This window comes from Daucus carota, chromosome 4 (assembly GCF_001625215.2).
Source record: "Daucus carota subsp. sativus chromosome 4, DH1 v3.0, whole genome shotgun sequence".
Lineage (NCBI taxonomy): Eukaryota > Viridiplantae > Streptophyta > Magnoliopsida > Apiales > Apiaceae > Daucus > Daucus carota.
Window position 1 is genome coordinate 25,986,856 of NC_030384.2, and position 20,205 is coordinate 26,007,060.

The window sequence follows — 20,205 nt, forward strand, 5'->3', positions numbered from 1 at the left end:
CCATGTTCCATTACAGGGGATTCAAGTAATACGGAGCTAAGCTTAAGCTTTTTTCCCGATGTTTTTTTCATTATTTTTGTGAATTTTTTTCATTATTTTTGTGATTTTTGTTCACTATTATAAAATTTCGGTTTTTTATTTCGGTATTCGGTTTTAACCGAAATAAAAAGTTCGGTTCGGTAAAATAACCGAATTAAATTCGGTTTACTATTCGGTTATGGTTTTCGAGCTTATTCGGTATTTCGGTTATTTCGGTATTCGGTAATTCGGTTCGGTTTTTACCGAATACTCAGCCCTAAATCAGACACTCTATTGTAAATATAAGTATATGACTGCACCCACGTTTATGGTGTTCGGTTGGAAAATGTGAAAATGAAATTTTGTTTGGTTGGAAGGAATAGATTGAAATCGTGATTCGTGATCATGCCTTTCAATTTGGACTGCCTACATGTTTTTCTTTTAGTTTCAATCATCTCATTGCAGTCTCGTTTTTCCTTTCAGTTAGATGACAAAACACAACAGTATATATCGAGAAAAGGTTCCATATATCACAATTTTCATAAGTAATATGCAGAAAATAGAGTTGGAGAAATGATTCAAAATATCATTTATTAACGCCGGGGAAAAATGACTCAAAATACCATTTATTATCGGTGAATAATTTAGTATTTTGATTTTTGAAAGAAAATGTTAAATTGTATTACGTTTAGGTTTGAAAATCACAACAAAACATAATATGATCAGGCAATTTAGGAGTAAAATGAAGAGAAAGAACATTACGATATGGCATTTTAGGAGTAAAACGAAGAGAAAGAACATTAAACCTACACTCAGATTAAATATAATCTACATTTATTAAAATAATTATAAAAAGGAGATGATCTTCGATTAGAAACCGGAGTGTTTAACATCCAAATTTCCTGGGTAATTTCACTTTGAGTGATGTTGATATTCCAAATGTTTTCTTTATACTACAATCAATAAATAATGAATCCACCCAAGTAAAAATAAGGCAGCAAAGAACTGGAAAATGTAACAGGTGAATATGAAGCTAGGTAGCATTGGAGAACTGCTGATTGATTCCATCAGACACCTCATCTACAACTTCATTCTCTATGTTCACCTTGATCTCGTCCATCACTGCTTCACCAATCTTACCTCCTCCAACATGTCCTGCACATCAAATATCAAATACGTCACGTGCCTGTTTGGCTAAATTTATTTTTCAGAAAGAAGAACTTATTCCCAGAAAAAAGTAAAATATCAACCAAATAAGTATTCTATCAAAGTAATTAAGACCCGGTTATCTGTTTGTTGTCCGATAGTGTAACTCTAAAATCCGTCTTTCTCCGGTTTAATACTCCCTCCATCCCATTTTAAATGTCCTATTTGACTTTTGACCGGTCAAATTAACCAAATTTTGGCCGAGATTTACATATATAATATATTTTTAAAAATAAAAAAATTATGTCATTATAAAGTACATACAATATATTATAAAATGTAATTTTTAGTTTGTTTAAAATAATAACGAATTTGTTCTTTATGTTTGATCAAAAATTGGTCAATTTGATCGTTGGACGTCAAAACAGGTTACTTAAAATAGGATGGAGGGAGTATTGTCTAGTTAGTGCCACATTTTGGACATTAATGCAATGATGGTACCAAGAGACTGTTAAATAACCTGAAGCAGCATGGTCTGTTGATGCCACAGATGTTTTCTTCCTCTTGTGTCGCACCCATGCAAGAAAACTGATAATTGCGGAGGCTAGCAGACCAGATGGAATTGTGGTACCAAGAATTACCGGAGTCTTTTTGTTCTTCTTTTTTCCGGTTGAAGGGGAGTAGCCTTCTATTGTTGGGAATCCAGGGGTGCTCGGAGTGGTAGTGGTGGTGGCATCGTCACATTTCCCAGATGTACACAAGCCAGAGTTGCCTGTCACACTGCTCGCGTACAATTTTCCATGTTAAATAAGCCTTAAATGGATTCAGAATATGACATTCTCCAGAATGGTATGAATAAAATGGGCTTACTTTAGTTTGATGTTTTTATTTTTTGATATTGATGTCGGTATGCTTCCAGTTAGCAGATTATCTGCCAAATTCCTGTCGAAGAAGGTACAGATCATTAGTATTTTTTTAGTTAGTCGAAACAATGGCACATATGTTGCGTAGAATGAATTAGAACTCACAATTCTTTAAGGTTAGGCAAGGTGCCAAGGTAATCAGGGATAACTCCGGTGAAGCTATTATTGTGCGCATCTCTGCATTATGAACAGATTCATATGAGTGATATGAAGGCAAGGAGCCAAGGTTTCCTTTTCTTATGGCGAGGCAAAGAGAGGCCTGTAAATGAAAATGAAACTCACATTGTTTTGAGACCAGTCATGGCACTTAAATCTGGAAGTAACCCTGTCAGACCAGAACTATCAAGATACCTGTTAATCAAGTTTCATGTTGGTAAATAAACTGGTGTATGGAGAATGGCCAACAGAATAATGATTTCATTTCGTAAGGAAAAGGAATATTATTTACAGTGCTGTTACACGAGGTGTGGCATCATCACTGCATTCGAGCCAGCCCCAAGCAAACGATGCTGGAAGACAAGGATCACTATAATCTGGTGCAGCACCAATTGCTTTTAAAAGCGAAGCCAAAGCTCCCACTAATTGAAACAAATAAGAAGCATATTATTAGACTTTTGCAGTAACAAGCTTATATGTATTTTTATATGTTAAAATACTTACCATCATCAGCATCCGTTCCATTTGTTAGTTTGTCCTTGCTCAAATAGAAAAGTTCCATGGCATTGATGAGAGGCGGGAGCTCTGAACCTGTAGTAGCAACCAATGACAGTGTTGTGTTGGCAGAAACATCCACTGTAGCCGTCTGGTGATCTACGTCATTATAAGGCGGTACAATACTGGAACTGGAGTCCTCTTGATTGTCCACAGTAAACAGAAAGGATCTCTTTTTGGTCACCTCAGTTGGTTCAGAAAAGTACATGCTTATGTACACAGAAGCACCATTAGATGGAAAACCAGAAGCTAATATCAATCTATCAGACGTGCTTTCTGTTGTAATCGCGTTTTGCAGCACCTCTAAAGGGGGGCTATCTACTTTAAAATCAAGTGAAAGGTCTGTAAAGTTAATTATTCCATTCCCTAATACAGCAGGAGTCCAAATTCGATCATAATCAGTTGCCGACCTGAAAATGCAAGGAGATTTAGTTACTGCAGATGAAAAACAATTGCAACAAGTGGTGCACGTAGCTCCAAGAATTACATGGCAGAGTCTTAACAACACAGTTTTCAACATGGCCTACTTTAGACAGCAAATTAGCAAGAGCAGTACCTGATAACAGCATCTGCACCATAAGCAACCCTACTCTGCAAAAGCAAAGCATAACTAGAATCTGCACTCCTGTAAACATCTGAATCCATGCTATGAACGGAAAGAGCTGATATGAAAGGAAACTGATCCTTCTCTGTTTGTCCTACGCACACACTTATAACATCGCTTCTCACAACATATGTGAGTTCATACGTCACAACTTCATCGTTTGAAGTCTCAACTGTGGTCCAGAAATTTCCATCAAACATAAGATCAAATGTAGGTGGAGAGGACTTCTGATCATAATTCCCATAATTAAAGCTTGCACGAACAAAAACCCTTTCACCATTATTCACAGTAAAGTAATAACAGTTCTTGATCCCAGTAGTGAATACTCTGAGAGTGTCCAGTATAGGATCAGAATCTGCATTGCTAGATTGCACGGTCTGAGAGACCCCATCCTGCGTTAATAACAAGTCTCCTTGCCATATGTTACCATATGCATCAGTGTTCCCCAACACAGAACCACAATCAACGTAAATCTTAACTACAAGCAATAGCAAAAACACGATCATTAGCACACTGAAAGCTACATACCAACAGTTAAATAAACATGCAACAGGTGAAACCATGCAAATGCTAAACATACTCACCATCATCACTCTTGGATAAATTGCAGAGAGCTAATAACAGAAGTAGTATGAGAAGTTTGGCCATAATATGTGATCAATGACAAATGATCAGAGTCTGTGAGTATGGTATCAACATTGCAGATAAGGCCATTTTATAAAAGAGGAGTCATTTGACTTGTTCTATTAACAGCTCAAGATTGCTGGAGTTCATGAACTAACCAGGCCTCAATTCCCATCACTTGTCTAATATAATTGTAAATTTATTCACAAGTTTACTTTGACATATTTGGCATTATTCTTTACAGAGAGAAGATACTGTGGGATTGCACTAGCAAGAAAGTCAAAATAAAAGGCTGTTAGTCTAATGAGAGCCCATAGGCAATATGTCTGACTTCTTACCAAAGTCAGTCAACGTTTGTTTATGAGATTAATTAATAAGAACTAAGAATATTTTATATTCGTTTCTGTGACCTGTGAATTATACTGTAGGCTCCAACTTCATGTACTTCAAACAATTTAAAATGTAAATAATACTATGATTTTATATGTTCTTATGAAAAACATCTTTAAGCGAGATTTTATTGAGTGTGGAGTAGAGATAAGGTCCGCGTACATTAGTCCATCTCAAACTAGGCTCTTGGAGCGGATTTTATTAAGTTTTCGTTTGGTTTTATTTGATTTCATTTATCTTCCTCTTACTTATTTGCGTTACTAACTTCAAAAAACGAAATTATTTTAAACAGGAGGTGAGGAGAAAATAATGCAAAATTTAACATCCTTATAAATGTAATGGTTTTAATTTCATACATTTTGGTATATGCAGATTCAAGCATTCTTCTCATTCGAAACAAATTTAAGCAAAAGTACAGAACTACACTAAGTTAAGTACAAGTGCAGGTGAAAAAGAATCAGAATCAGCAGATTCATGTTTATATTTCTTGATATTCAACAAACAAGAAAAAGAATTTGAGAAATTGAAGAGCTTAGTGTAGGGGCTTTGCATCAGACTCCTCATCTACATGCTCATGATCCAAGTTCACATCCACTACCGCTTCATCAATGCTTCCTCCTCCAAAATTTTGAGCTGCAAATATTCAAGACAAATTATTTGTGTAAATGTAGAATCGGTTGCACAAATGGTTTGTGCCCATGCAATCTTTGAATTTTTTTTTATTAAAAAAATGCTTCAGGATTCGAGCCTAAGTGGAGGCTTGTGTGTGAGAACATGAAATGGATCATGATAAATTGATAGATTGAGATTCACCTGGACCAGCATGGTGTGTTGAGGCCTGAGATAATTTCTTCTTCTTCTTGTGGCGCAGCCATGCAAGAAGGCTCACAAAAGCCGAACCAAACAGAGCTAGAGGAATAGTGGTGCCAAGAATGACTGGAAGTTTTTTGTTTTTCTTTTTACCAGATGATGATGATGATGATTTCCTTGTTGGGAAATCTAGCGTATTGGTATTGGTATTGGTAGTAGTAGAAGTTGTCGTCGTGCCATCATCACATGATTCCCCGGATTTACACAAGTCGGGGTTGCCTGTGACACTACTCCAGGACAATTTACCAAATTAAATGAGCATAAAATAATTGCAGAACAGGGAATTCTCTTGTCTAAAATGTATGAACAAAGATGGGCTTACTTTAGTTTGATTTTTTTATTTTCTGAGAGTAATGTCGGTATGCTTCCACTTAGCTGATTATCTGCCAAATTCCTATGGAAGAAAAAGAAAAAGAAAAATGATAATCAGAGATTCTACAGTCAGACAACTCGAATTTGTTAAAAAAAAGACACTGTTGCACATATAGCCTGTCTGTCACAGAGAAGGAATAGTACTCACAGTTCTTTAAGGTTAGGCAAGGTGCCAAGGTAATCCGGAATATTTCCAGTAAAGCTATTATTCTGCAAGTCTCTGCATTATCAACAATTTTAGCACTTATACTTATATAAACATACATGGTTTCCATTTTCTCAAGGGGGCGGGGAGTCCAGTGAATGAGTTAAATTTAGAACTCACATTGTTTCGAGACCAATCATGGAACTTAAATCTGGAAGTGATCCTGTCAGTTCAAAACTATCAAGATGCCTGTCATTCAAGTTTTACATCAGTGATTTAATAAGCATAAGGATGAAGTTGGAGCCTGGTTTAAATTTCAAAATGGTAATTAAGGCCATTGCTTCCTGAAACAATTAATATTAAGACTGAGTGAACAACATGTACAAGAGAAGGAATGTTATTTACAGTGCTGTTACACGAGGTGTGGCATCGTCGTTGCATTCGAGCCAGTCCCAAGTATACTTTGCTGGAAGACAAGGATCACTGTAATCCGAAGGAGCACCAATTGTTTCCAGAAGCGAAGCTAAAGCTTCCACTAATTATAAGAAACAGCACAAAACACAACTGTTAAAGACTTTAAGTGACAACTGACTAGATTCAATACAAATATTACTAGCTTATATACTTACCATCATCAGCATGTGTTCCATTTGTTAGTGGATCCTTGCTCACATAGAAAAGTTCCATGGCATTAATGAGAGGCGGAAGCTCTGAGCTCGTGTTAGCAATCAATGACAATGTGGTGTTTGAAGAAACCTCAAGATTACCTCTTTGGTGCTCTACGTCTTCATAAGGCGGTTCAATATCAGAACCCGAGACCACTTGGTTGTCTACAAACAATCTGAAGGATCTTGCTTCTGTCACCTCAGTTGGTTCAGAAAAGTACATGCTTATGTACACAGAATCAAGATCAGTTGGAAATCCAGAAGCCAAAATCAGTTTATCTAGAGTGTCTGATGTTGTGATTGCGTTTTGCAGCACCTCAATAGGGGGGCTCTCTACTGGAACAATAAAATCTAGTGATTTGTTTGTGAAACTAGTTTGTCCTTTCTCTAAAATAGCAGGAGTCCAAGTTCGATCATAGACATCGGATAACCTGACACAAACAAAAGGATTTCAAGCAGCTCATCCATAAACATTTAAAATTTTGCAATCTCTGACATGGATATTTTAAAAGCAGACAATCAATTAATGAGGATCGAGGTCTCGTTAAAATTACATAAGCAAGAATAGTACCTGATAGCAGCATCTGCGCCATAAGCCACCCTACTTTGCAGAAGCAAAGCATAATCAAAATCTGCATTGCTGTAAATATCTGAATCCATGCTACGAACCACAAGAGCTGACATAAAAGGAACCTGATCAGCCTTAGTTTGTGCTACGCACACACTCAAGACATTACTTTTCACAACATAAGTAACTTCTTTCGTCACTACTTCATCGTTTGAGGTCTCAACTTGTGTCCAGAAATTTCCATCAAACTGAAGATCAAATGCAGGTGGAGCTGACTTCTTGTCATAATTTCCATAATTAAAGCTTGCACGAACAAGAACCCTTTCACCTTCAGTCACATCAAATCCATAACAATTCTTTTTCCCAATAGTGAACACTCTGAGAGTGTCCATTACAGGATCAGAATCCGCGTTGCTAGCTTCCACACTCTGTGTCACCCCGTACTGTATAGGGTCTTTTTGCCATATGTTACCAAAACCATCTGTGCTTCCGGATGTAGAACCACAATCAATGTAATAGGAAACTGCAAAATTATCACAAATACGCGTTAGCTAATTGGAAGCTGTATTCAAATAATCAGGCTTTTCGATTGCATGCAATAACAGAACAATATATAACTAAGAACAGAATCACGCAGAGCATCCTTTAAACAATACTCCCTCTGTTCCAAAAATAGATGTCCACTTTCAAACAATCACGTATATTAAGAAAAGTGAATTTTGATTAAAAAAAAAGATTTGTATGAAGTCATTAATTGAACATAATATGTGGAATATGGTTGATCTTAGAAATATAAATTAGAAATATGTGAAGTAGAGTTGATTTTGAAAATATAAACTTACATTGAAAGTTGAAGTGGACAAATATTTTGAAACAAATAATTTTCTCTAAAGTGGACATGTATTATGAAACGGAGAGAGTATCAGAAGCCTACATTATGCAGACATGCAAGGAAGTGAAAGCATGCAAGAGCAAAGACACTCACCATCTGCACTAACCAGTACATGGGAAAGAGCTGATAAGAGAAGCAGTATGTGAACTCTGGCCATGATATTGTATGAGATGACCAATAATAATAGTAGGATCAATGCAGCTTAGATCTTTATATAAGAGTAGTTAGTTGACTTTTTGTTAACTCATGAATATTACTAGTGTTCATGGATTCATGAACTAGTCCAGACCTCACAATTTCACTCAACTTGTCTAGAAAATACACATGTGTGTACATAATTGCATTAGTAAGCTAAGGAGTTTACTTTCGAGTTTTGACATGTTTGGCATTAGTATGGTCGTATATTAGAGTCCACCTTAAGTTTTTGACAAATTATGGTACAGTCGATACTTTTGGAAGTATTAAAAAATCATGTATTCCGACTCTGGTTCCGGTTTAACATTTTGAGTTGGGAATGTAGTACTAGGAAGAAAAGTCAGAAAGATATGAATATTTTGTACATGTAGTGAATAATGAAAGCTAATAGGTTGACCTGTTCAACAATCCAAGTGAACGCGTTTATGTGGTGAATAAGAAGAGAATAGAGAGAGTACAAATCTATTCCTTCTTGTGTGACTAGGTGCATGCTAATTACATACTAGTTTGATTTTTGGTGAAGTCGGTATTGTTTCAGACAATGAAAGCACTGAAAAAGAGTGCATGCAAGCTGCAACTAAGAAACAACAGAAAGGAAAGAGTTGCAACTTGCAACTTATTACAGTACTAATTACTTGTAACCAGAGAATGCAACTTTTTATTATAGTTAAGTAAATGCACACATCCACCTTGTTTTTGACAAGTTTTGAACTCTCGATATCCCGTAAAGAGAGCGAGGAAAATACCATTGAACCAAGAGTTCATTGATCACAGAACGCAACTGACAAGTGCAGAAACATAAACATTTACTACGAAACAGAAGACATGGAAATTGCAAATGCTTAACAGAGCTACTAGGCGTATGCACAGACAGACCCATGAATGTATATAGTATATACATTTAAACATATTGGAGTTTGCTATGTACAGGTCAAGTTGTACTGGAGTTTGCTATGTAATCTTGAGCCTGCTGACTTATTCCATTAGACACCTGCTGTATAATTTGATCCTCCATATTCACCTTTATCTCATCCAGTATATTTTCAACAACATTACCTCCTCCACCATGTCCTAAAAATATCGAAACATGTCAGTATATGTTAGATGTGTAAGTAGATCCGGTCACACAATCTCACAGGCAGATCTAAGAAGAGTCATGGGGGACAAGTGTTGACGTCAAAAAAAAAAAAAGATAAGTAATTTTGGGTTTCTTTTCACTAAGGTTTAAGAAGGTATTTCTCCAAAAAGAATTTAGTGCATACTGTAAAAATTATTTCTGAGGCCACTCTTGCACAGATTACATGCATGATGATTAATTTTTTAATATTGTTGGACATAAATGTGAGGAACGTAGATTAATAAATATACTAAGTGATAATTACCTGAAGCAGCGTGCTGTGTTGGAGGCACAGAGGGCTTCTTCCTCTTGTGGCGCATCCATGCATAAATGCTTATCAAAGCCGAGGCAAGCAAGCCAGAGGGAATTGTGGTACCAAGAATTAGTGGAGTCTTTTTGTTTTTCTTTTTTCCAGTTGAAGGGGAGTCTGATATTGTTGGGAATCCAGGTGTATCCGTGTTGCTAGTGGTTGTGGCATCGCATGACTTCCCGGATGTACACAAGTCAGGGTTGCCTGTCACACTGCTCCAGCACAATTTTCCCATGAGCATTGCTACATAATCCCAAAGTCTCGAATTTTCTTGCAAAATTGTAATCAATAAAAAGGGCTTACTCTAGTTTGATATTTTTATTGCTTGATAGAGATGTAGGTATGCTTCCGCTTAGCTGATTATCTGCCAAATTCCTTTGAAAAATGTGTAGAGATATTTTAGTTTTTCAGTTGTTCGACTTATATGAAACAATTGTGCAGTGTGCAGAGTAGTCTGTATGTGGTAGCAGAATGAATGATACTCACAAGGCTTTAAGGTTAGGCAACGTCCCAAGGGAATCCGGGATAGCTCCAGTCAAGCTATTATTGTGCAAGTCTCTGCATTATGAAAACTTTCATTATTCTTATGAAGAAAATAGTATATATATTTATGCAGAAACCGAGCCAAGAGGTTTCCTGTTTTTTTAGGGCAAGTGCAAGTATGAAACCGTGATTTTAGTGGTGCAGAACTCACATTGTTTGGAGACTAGTCATGGAACTTATATCAGGAAGGGACCCTGTCAGATCAAAAGTACCAAGGTGCCTGTCAATCAAGTTTAATGTTAGTGATTCAGTTGATAATCAATGAAAACGCTTCTTCCTATTAGACATTAATCGATACTGTCATTGTCGGATCAACTTATCCAATATCTACTTTAATTGGAATATGCAGAAGGAGCATGATGGTAAAATCAAATTTCCAAGAGAAGGAAGGGTATATATTATTTACAGTGCTGTGACACGAGGTGTGGCATCGTTACTGCAATCAAGCCAGTCCCAAGTAAACGATGATGGAAGACAAGGATCGCCATACCAATCTTTCAAATCAGTAAATGTCTGTTGAAGTAAAGCCAAAGCTTCCACTATTTGACATAAAAAATCAGTTTTAAACAATGAGAAGCTTAAAATTATGTACTTGCTAGCTAAAACTTCAATATACTTACAATCATCAGAATTAGTTCCATCTGTTAATTGGTCCTTGCCGACATAAAAAAGTTCCATGGCATTGATGAGAGGCGGGAGCACTGAATCTGAGGTAGCAACCAGTGAAAGTGTCGAGTTGGAAGAAACATTGAGGTTACCTACAGTTTCTTGTGCGACCTCATAAGCTGGTATAATTGATTCTGAGCTGGCCTGATTGTCTATGTATAACTTAAAGGACCTTGTTTCTGTCACCTCAGTTGGTTCTGAAAAGTACGTGGTCAAGTACACAGAAACAACGTCAGACGGAAATCCAGAAGCTAATATCAATTTATCCGAAGTGCTGGCTGTTGTAATTGCATTTTGCAGCACCTCTATAGGAGGGCTATCTGCTAGAGTGATTGCAAAATATAGTGCATCGCCTGTGATGTTATCTTGTCCATTTTCTAATATGGCAGGAAGCCAAATTCGATCATAATCAGTTGATAACCTGAAAAAAGGCTTGGAATCAGCTGAGGTACACAAGAAAAATCAATTTACAGCAACTGGTGCAGGTACATGTATCATTTATCATAATACAAGTTTAGAAAAATGTAAAATCACATTTCACATAAATTCGTATGTTGATTTGATCAAACTATTGGTTGACAACAAAAATTCGTATATTTTACAGAAATTGAAACAGATATAAAAGCAAGACTGCAGGAGTACCTGATAACAGTTTCTGCACCATAAGCAACCCTACTTTTCAAAAACAAAGCATAACTGGGATCTGCATTGCTGTACATATTCGAATCCATGCTACGAATTACAAGAGCTGATATGAAAGGAAACTGATTTGGTTTTGTCTGTGCTACGCACACACTTACAACATCACCTTTCACAACATATGTAGCTTCATATGTCACTACTTCATCAATTGAAGTCTCAACCGTGGTCCAAAAATTTCCATCAAAATGAAGATCAAATGTAGGAGGGGAGGACTTCCCATCATAATTTCCATATTTAAAGCTTGCTCGAACAAGAACCCTTCCACCTTTATCCGCATTAAAAGCATAACAGTTCTTTTTCCGCGTAGTGAATACTCTTAGAGTGTCCATTACCGGATCAGAATCTGCAGTACTAGATTGCACCCTTCGTGGCACCCCATTCTGAATAAGGTCTCCGTCTCCTTGCCAAACGTTAATAAAACTATCAGTGTAGAATGCTGTAGATGTTGAACCACAATCAATGTACCAGTAAACTGCAAATTCAGTGCAAAAGTATGAGCATTAGCCAAAACGTGCAACTACGTAAAAGCTTGGAAATGTACGACAAATTAAACATGCTCACCATCCGCGCTGACCAAGAAATTGCAAAGGCCTAGTATGAGAAGTGATATGAAATGTTTGGCCATCATATGAGATGAGGAGTAATGAGAGCATAGCATGAAATTAAGAAGCTTAGAGCTATTTGTATGAGTAATGTTTGACGGAACATAATACTTTTAAAAGCTGTTAAATATTACAATAAAAAATTCTCAACCTAACACCTCGATGATGTAGAAGAGCTGATATTAATATGTTAATCCAGAGCATAATATACTAAATTTTTCATTGTTTCCCAACAATTTCCGCCTCTCAACCAGTGTTCTGAGGATAAGTTATCTCGGCCTGAGTACTCGTTTTTAGCCCTTTAACACATTCATGTCTCTGACCAGCAACCATGATTAAGGATCAAAACATATCTTCAAAACTTAAAATAGCCATTAACTTAATAAAATCCAATTGGTTAGTGATTTTTGGTCATATTGTGGCTCGATTTTTGAGTAGAACCCTTCGTATTCATATTGAACCTTAATAAGTTTGCAGCTTGATTAAGAATGAGAGTCAGAAACTACCAATATTTTTCTTGGAAGGGTATAAATATGTACAAACTTCTATTTTATCCAAAGTCTGAGGTTGACTGTTGAGTTCTATTTTTAATTCTGAGTTAAAAACATAGTATTATTCCTAATATATCTGATTTTCAGCAAGTTTACTTGGACATGTTTGGCACTATTATCGCCGTAATTTGGAGTCAACGGTTGATGCTCGGATAGTTATTGATAGCCAGACGCTGACTTATCCTGATAATTATATGATTTAAAGAACAAAATCGAGATTATATTCCTGTTTCTGTAACCAGGTGGTACCTGGTGTAGTCAAGTGCTGAGGTACTATAGTATCTGGTGAAGTCATTTGCTGTAGAAAGCCGCAGGATACGAATAATCAGTTCTGTGTGCAAATAGCTTTATAAATGTTGCTGTTCTGAATCAGCTAATCAGGTTACATGCACAACAAGTTTATAAACTCATACTCCCTCAGTCTCATTCAATAGTATACGTTACCTTTTGACACGTTTTTTTTTACGAAACCTTTTGACACGTTTTTTATGACTGCTTTAAAGTATAGTTCCATAATATTTTTTATAATTTTCTTTCTCTGAGTAAAAGTTTGATATTTAAGCTTCTATTAGAAAAATATAATTTAAAAAAATATTATGGAACTAAACTGGTACGATATGCTTGTCTCCAGATATGAAGCCTTCATATCTATACTTCCGAAGAGTGAAGGAGAATCGGTACGATATTCTTATCTCTACATATGAAGCCTCGAAATCCATACTTGGTGAGATAATCTCACAAATCTATAAGAGGTTCATGTTGTTGTTGAATGAACTAACTCTTCATGACAAAACATATCCTCAAGATGAGATAAACAGAAATTTAATATTAGTAATGTCACCACATTTAGTAAACAAGACTGAATCCATCCGCAAAAAAAGCGACTTCAGATCTATATCCCTTGAAAAGTTGTTTGAAAAAATTAAGACGTTTGTCATGGAACTTGAGCAAAGAAAGATTATATATGAAGCTGGATCGCTGGAGGCCAAGCATGCGGCTATGCAAAAGACTACCGCTCTTCTAGCTGATGTGTCATACTTTGCATATCAAGAACTAATTGACTATGGCCAGAATGACTATTCATCTGCAAAAAGTGATTAATCATCGGTCAAAATCTGAATACACCGATGCAAAGCCTGAGGTTATTAAGGCTGAAATTGATGAAAATTCCATGTATCCGGAGGACGAGTTTTACACTCTAGAGGAGTTTGAACAACTTGAGGATAATTCCATGGCTTATATGTCTGCCAGGTTCAAGCACATCAAATTCGGAAAGAACCCCCGGTACAAGAAAGCATCTAGAAGCAAGTTCCAAGACAATAATGGTTATTCAGGATCAAGGTCTGGCTCAAGAAGTAACGGCAGTTTCAAACTAAATATGATCGATAAAAGCAAGACAAGGTGCTACAACTGCAATGACTTGGGGCACTTTGCAACTGAGTGGAGGAAACCAAAGACGGCTCCTGCCAAAGAACAATTCACCTCTTATGAGAAGAAGAATTCATATCTTGAATTTGAAGAAAGAGAATGAGAAGCTGAAAGCGAAATTGGAAGCGATGATGGCCAACCACAAAGGATGGGTCTACATTGCTGAGGGAAAAAATTGGGATGACACTAACTCTAACGAAGAACTTCTAGAGCAACTATGCATACGCTCATGGCAGACACTAAATGTACTAACCCCAAATTTAGTAGCCCTTTATTGCCCTTTATCACACCTATGTGGGTCGGGTGCGGTCTTTTCATTGTCCAATCCTATAATATAGAATTATTTTTTTTGATGTTGTGGTTCATGTATGAGATATATATATATATATAATTAGTTTGCTCGATCTTGATGGTTATTAAATTGCTTCATTAATTCTACTAACATAAATCTTCCTCTTGAATTTCGTTTAGGTTTTAAGAGTTATATGATAAGAGCGAAGCTGGTTGGTGCAAAGTAAAATTCTGGTGCTTTGAAGACGCATAAAAGTGTGATAAATAAGGCGGAGGAATATAAGTACGTAGCAATTAGTTGGTAAAATTTGTCAGAAATGAAGTTTGAAATTGGGCTTAAATACATGATTTAGTCATATACAGCAAATTTGATGGATGTGAAACGGGTGCATAAAATAAATGAATGTCAATCAAAAGCTGAAAATGATGACTCCATCTTAATAGTTTCTTACTAGATTCTTTGCTCTTCCCAACTTTGTTTTCTTTTGATTTTTAAGAGTTACGCAAATTTTTAAATGTATTATGCATCTTTAATATATGTAATATTTTATAATTAATTTTTATATAAATGGATGTGTCGAAGTTCGATTTCTTTTACATATATAGTATGGAGTCAGATTTAAATTTTGGTGTCTTTACACTACGCCATAAGTGCCCATATGCAACGCTCAATAGTGTTGCCTTATACCCCAAATGGTATTGCCTTAGGCATGAAATCGAGATATGCAACGCTTTCTGAGCGTTGCATATGCGAGCCTTGCCTTTGACCTATAAGGCAACACTTATGGCTATCTAATGCAACACCGAATATGTATTGCATTATACCTATAATGCAACACCACAGTTTCATAAAGGCAACATTTATTTGTGTTGCCCCTAAAGATGGACACACAACAGAGGTGGGTCCCACTTCATCTGCCACGTCAGTTGGGTCCCTCCTGACACGTCACCTGGCACGTAAGTTGGGTCCACCTGCCACGTCATTGATGAGTCACTTTCCATGTCATTGATGAGTCACTTGCCACGTCATGGTTGGGGCCCACATGATCCAAATATTTAGTGGGTCTCACATAGCTTTTACAACACTATATATTATAATATGCAACACTATGTTGTTTATATTGGCAACACTGATAAATAATATATGAAACACTAAATAAATTTAAAATTGCAACACTGGAAAATGTAAAATGCAACACTTTTTGTAAAAAATTTGCAATAGTAGTTTTGGACATTTATAAATCCCTTCCTAATTAAACAACCCATCAACCAACAAAGCAACCCTGTCATAGTCTTTTACCAAGCTAACAGTCACAAAATCCAACTAACTACCAATCCCAACAACCAACAAAATAGCTAAGTACCGAATCTTTGAATGGCTTAAGACAGTAACAAATCTGTCATACTACATAGATTAAGTTCAAAATAACCAACTCTTAATAGTTCTAGACAATAGCAGAATAATAGGACTATGACGTGGCCCCTCCTTGAGTCACAGGAGTGCCGTTGTCATCTTGATCACTGGACACCGTAGCACAAAAGTCCCCAATATTTAATTTTAGATCGGGATTTGCATCCCCTAGTTTTTTCAGTGCCCAAGTCAAATTTTTCTGCACTTTGCGATTAACTTTGGCTTCCAGTTCAATTTCTAAGTCATGTTTGATCCTTTGTGGTCAACTCCTACACATATTGTTCCGTAGGAATTGCTGCCGAACCAGAGAATTGACCAGTTTGCTTTGTACCGGCTCTTCCAGCTCCGTCGTTTATGTATGGCTTTTATTTTTCACGTTGCCTGTTTCATGCTTCTTATTTGAGATTTTGTCTCCAACACATCCATTGTACCAGACGTACTGGTTCTTGTTCAATAGATGCACTACACATAAAATTAGTCTAAGTAGTCACTAATAAATGTTTAAACAACATATGTACGCTAATACTTATATATAAACAAATAATATGTTGATTAAGACACTTGTTAATACAGTTATTATAGAGAAACACGATAATATAATGTAACAAAGATACGAATAAAGAACATTAAAGAATTAAACATTTACGAGATTCTTCAATAGTCTAGATATATATCAAATGTAGGGGTGTTCACCGGACCGCCCACACCGCACCAAACCGCACCACAAAATACGGTTTCAAATTTTTGTGGTGCGGTTGCGGGTTGAATTTTTTACAAACCGCGCGGTGCGGTGCAGGTTGTGGTTTGAGATTTAGGTATCGCGGTTCAAACCGCACCGCACCACATATAATATATATATATATATATATATATATATATATATATATATTATAATATTTATATAATATAATATAATATATGTATATATAATATTTATATCATATATTTATTTTGGCCCATATTTCAGATTAGCCCAGCCCAACAATAGTGTAACCTAATATTAACCCTACGACTCTCATCTCTTCACAGTTCATTTGACATGTACTTGTTTTTATATACCACTGTAATAGCTCCTGCCACTGTCTAGTATGCCAAATATGAAGCTGCTTTTGAGTTTGTAATTGACTATTTGTAATGTGATTTTACACTCGGATGTTGATTTGACCACTCAATGAAGAGACGAATTATTTAGTGACTTCTAATTTTTATTGTAATTTTTAATTTTGATTTTTTTTATAATTTTAAAAGTAAAATTGTTAGACCGCACAAACCGCAATGCACCGCACCGCATTTATGCGGTGTGGTTTACGTGGCTTTTGATTTACGCGGTGCGGTCGCGGTTTAAGTTTTTAACCAAACCGCATATGCGGGTTGGTCTGCGGTTTTAGGTAAAAACCGCACCACCCGCACCGCGAACACCCCTAATCAAATGTCATCAGTTACGGGAAAATAGGTGAGTTTATGATATTATATATATGGGCCGATTATATCGATTATACTACACTCTAGTGTTCAAATAACTTAAAGACATCGGTCTCAGATAAATTGATGTAATAAACGCTTTTAAAATTGGTGTCACTTCAAACGATATTAAAAATCCGATGTCTATTTTACTTTTTCTAGAAGTAAATAAACACTTGAAAACTACAAATAATAAAAATAAATTACTTACCAATACGAACAACTTACCAGAGAAATATTGAATATGGAGCATTTTCTTCATTGCTTGATAATCAGATGCAACTATATTTGGGTACATGTTATCCAGATCTACACGGGTGTAAGTAACATCTGTGGATGAAAACTCAAAATTATTAGAATGATAATAAAAGTAGAGAATACTATTTTCTAAATTATAAAAATCATCCTATATCACATGATAAAGCTATTAACTTATATTTAAAATTATACAAAAGAAAGAGATCTGATTAGCTCACCATACTCTTACAGGAGTATATATCAAAATTTTATACCAAGTACATGAAATCATTTTGGTATTATTGAAATCACTTACAATTAGATCTAAAATACCAAAATCAAACTAGAAAGATTGAAAACTTACTTGAGTAAACAAATTGTATTATAAACGATCTAATTGTAAAATTCACATCTACAATTGAAACTTATGATATTGAAGATGAGCCGAGGTGAAACGAGTCGAAGAGATTTTATCAGTAGGAGGCGAGATACAGTAAGGAGAAGGGAAGAAGGGGATCGATAAATGGTAACTATATGCGGCTGGTAAAGTATATCGAGGTACTTATTAGGGTTATCCTATTGCATTTACAACAAATGAAATGACGGGTTTGGCATAAAATCCCAACAATTTTATGAGCCCATTAAGCGTTGTATGAATATATTAAAACTATTATATAAAGCGGAATTATTGTTTATGATTTAAAAAACATGTAACACTACAAATAATTTTTATAATGAGTAGTACTCCATCTGTCCCCCTCATTTGTTTACAGCTTTTTTACACTGCTCGACACGCATTTTAAGACGCATATAAAACATAGTTATATAACTTATTTTCAAAAAAAAAAATTTTGTATAAAAATTTAAACATTAAATTTTTATTCAAAAGAAAAAAAAGTTCAAAATAATATATCAAGCTATACTTTATGAGAGCATTAGAATGCGTGCCGAGTCCCCGTCCCCCAATGTAAACAATTGAGGAGGACGGAGGGAGTATTATTTAAACATATATATATTTCATTAATCATAATATGAAGTAATTTTTATTCTATTAAAAGAATTTCAAATGAGAGAATTCATACACATAAATTTTTTAAATTAACAAATTTGTTGTCAACAAAAACTGATAAAAAAGTATCTATTTTTTAAAAAATGTGATTTGTGATTATAATAATTAATTGATCAATAAAATTGATATATGAAAACGACAACTGTATATTGTGTTAATGGATAAATTGATGATTTGTAAAAGTATTATAATGATTGATAATGATAATAAGTATGGCATAATGTCAAATATATGTTTGAGTATCTAGAGGGCTCAAGATTGTAGAATAGAAATGATTGCATAATAAGCAATAATTTTGATACAATCTCATGCATACCAAACATCTTACACACCTATTTTTGTATGACTTTATCATCATCTTAAAATCAATACAATAATATAGGAGTTGAACACATTTTGAATTGTCTAATAATAGATATGTAGCTATATTATATATTACTTTTCTCAATCAGTATATTACTTCAAAATATTAGTGACAACAACTACAAAATTAACCGTCAATAATTTTAGTATAATCTCATGTATATATACCAAACATCTTACATAACTATATTTGTCGGAATTTTCAGAAATGATATATGAATTTAAATATGTAGCTATATTATTATTTTTACTTTTTCTCGATCAATACACGACTTTTGTAAAACAATCACAATATGTGCGACTATAAGTGATGATACGTCAAATAATATTTACACAGCACGAGTCGTTATACCAAATAAAATAATATTAATAGATACCGGTATGGTCATAAGCAATAAAAAAACTAGAGATAATAAAAACATTTCTAAAAATTTTCTCAACTCTTAGTTTGATGAATTTTGATTCTTTTCATCATCATCAATAGTTTTAAGACCGATCTATATACATTAATTACTAAATTAAAATCGGGCAATCCATTACTTGAGAATATTTTTGAATTCTTCTCTCGCATTGATAGAATATATTTTTATATATATTCTATATGATTTTATTCTCATATTTAATTATATTTTGCACTGATTTGGATATTTATTTAATAGATTTTATTGTTTTATTGTAGGAAATAAAAAATTCCAAGTTGAGAAGGATTTGGAGATAAATTAGCTATTTTGGAGCCAAATTCTATTAAAATTCGGATTTATTGGGTTCTACCCAATTTCCGCACTGTTCGGGCCATATCTTGGGTTCCGGATGTCAGAATTGGACGATCTTACAGCCCACGCGAAGCTCTTGAAATTTCCTTTAATTCAGAAGTGGTCCAAGAAGCAAAGTCCAACTGAAAAGGCCCGAAAACAGAGCAGCAAAGTCAGTTACGAATTTTGAGAGAAAATCCTATCTTGTTTTGGATTTCTATTTGTATATAAGTTTTAAATATTAAAATACTATATTATGAGGAGAGAGAGAATGAGTTTTATCATTGTATACTATTAGAATAGAATTAGGGTTAGGTAGAGAGACTTATGAAGAAACCATGGCTTTCATGAATGTGACACTTTGAATGTTAAAGGTTTTCTTCTAGTTTTCTTCTCTTTTGTTATTAGTTTTATTATGTCTTATGATTGTCTTAGTTGTTTTACTTGTTTAATTAGTATCGAGTAGTGTGTTCTAGGGCTTAAGGGGAAGCCATGTTTGCATTATGATGTTGGCATGATTTCACAGTGATTTGATTTGTTGTGGTAATTCCGAATGATATGTTTTAATATTGATTTGTG

At 35.0% G+C, this 20,205-nt stretch overlaps 3 protein-coding genes across 3 annotated transcripts; all 3 read right to left on the reverse strand.

The window, feature by feature from the left end:
• Positions 1-811: 811 nt before the first annotated feature.
• Positions 812-4,215, reverse strand: LOC108217992 (uncharacterized protein At1g24485). Its single transcript, XM_017390911.2, has 9 exons — positions 3,987-4,215; positions 3,355-3,880; positions 2,748-3,208; positions 2,536-2,665; positions 2,370-2,438; positions 2,193-2,264; positions 2,035-2,106; positions 1,685-1,944; positions 812-1,173 (listed from the first exon to the last, which is right to left on the reverse strand). Exons 1-9 carry the CDS (start codon positions 4,048-4,050, stop codon positions 1,052-1,054), a joined length of 1,776 nt encoding a protein of 591 aa, XP_017246400.1. The 5' UTR covers positions 4,051-4,215; the 3' UTR covers positions 812-1,051.
• Positions 4,216-4,723: 508 nt separating this feature from the next.
• LOC108217952 (putative leucine-rich repeat receptor-like protein kinase At2g19210) lies at positions 4,724-8,107 on the reverse strand. The gene is made up of 9 exons (XM_017390865.2): positions 8,022-8,107; positions 7,040-7,559; positions 6,433-6,899; positions 6,209-6,338; positions 5,984-6,052; positions 5,807-5,878; positions 5,609-5,680; positions 5,230-5,513; positions 4,724-5,049 (listed from the first exon to the last, which is right to left on the reverse strand). Exons 1-9 carry the CDS (start codon positions 8,083-8,085, stop codon positions 4,949-4,951), a joined length of 1,779 nt encoding a protein of 592 aa, XP_017246354.1. The 5' UTR covers positions 8,086-8,107; the 3' UTR covers positions 4,724-4,948.
• Positions 8,108-8,717: 610 nt separating this feature from the next.
• On the reverse strand, positions 8,718-12,309 carry LOC108218138 (uncharacterized protein At1g24485). Its single transcript, XM_017391060.2, has 9 exons — positions 12,023-12,309; positions 11,402-11,933; positions 10,714-11,180; positions 10,500-10,632; positions 10,245-10,313; positions 10,037-10,108; positions 9,854-9,925; positions 9,506-9,762; positions 8,718-9,194 (listed from the first exon to the last, which is right to left on the reverse strand). The coding sequence occupies exons 1-9, from the start codon at positions 12,117-12,119 to the stop codon at positions 9,055-9,057; spliced, it is 1,839 nt and encodes a 612-aa protein (XP_017246549.1). The 5' UTR covers positions 12,120-12,309; the 3' UTR covers positions 8,718-9,054.
• Between the last annotated feature and the right edge of the window lie 7,896 nt (positions 12,310-20,205).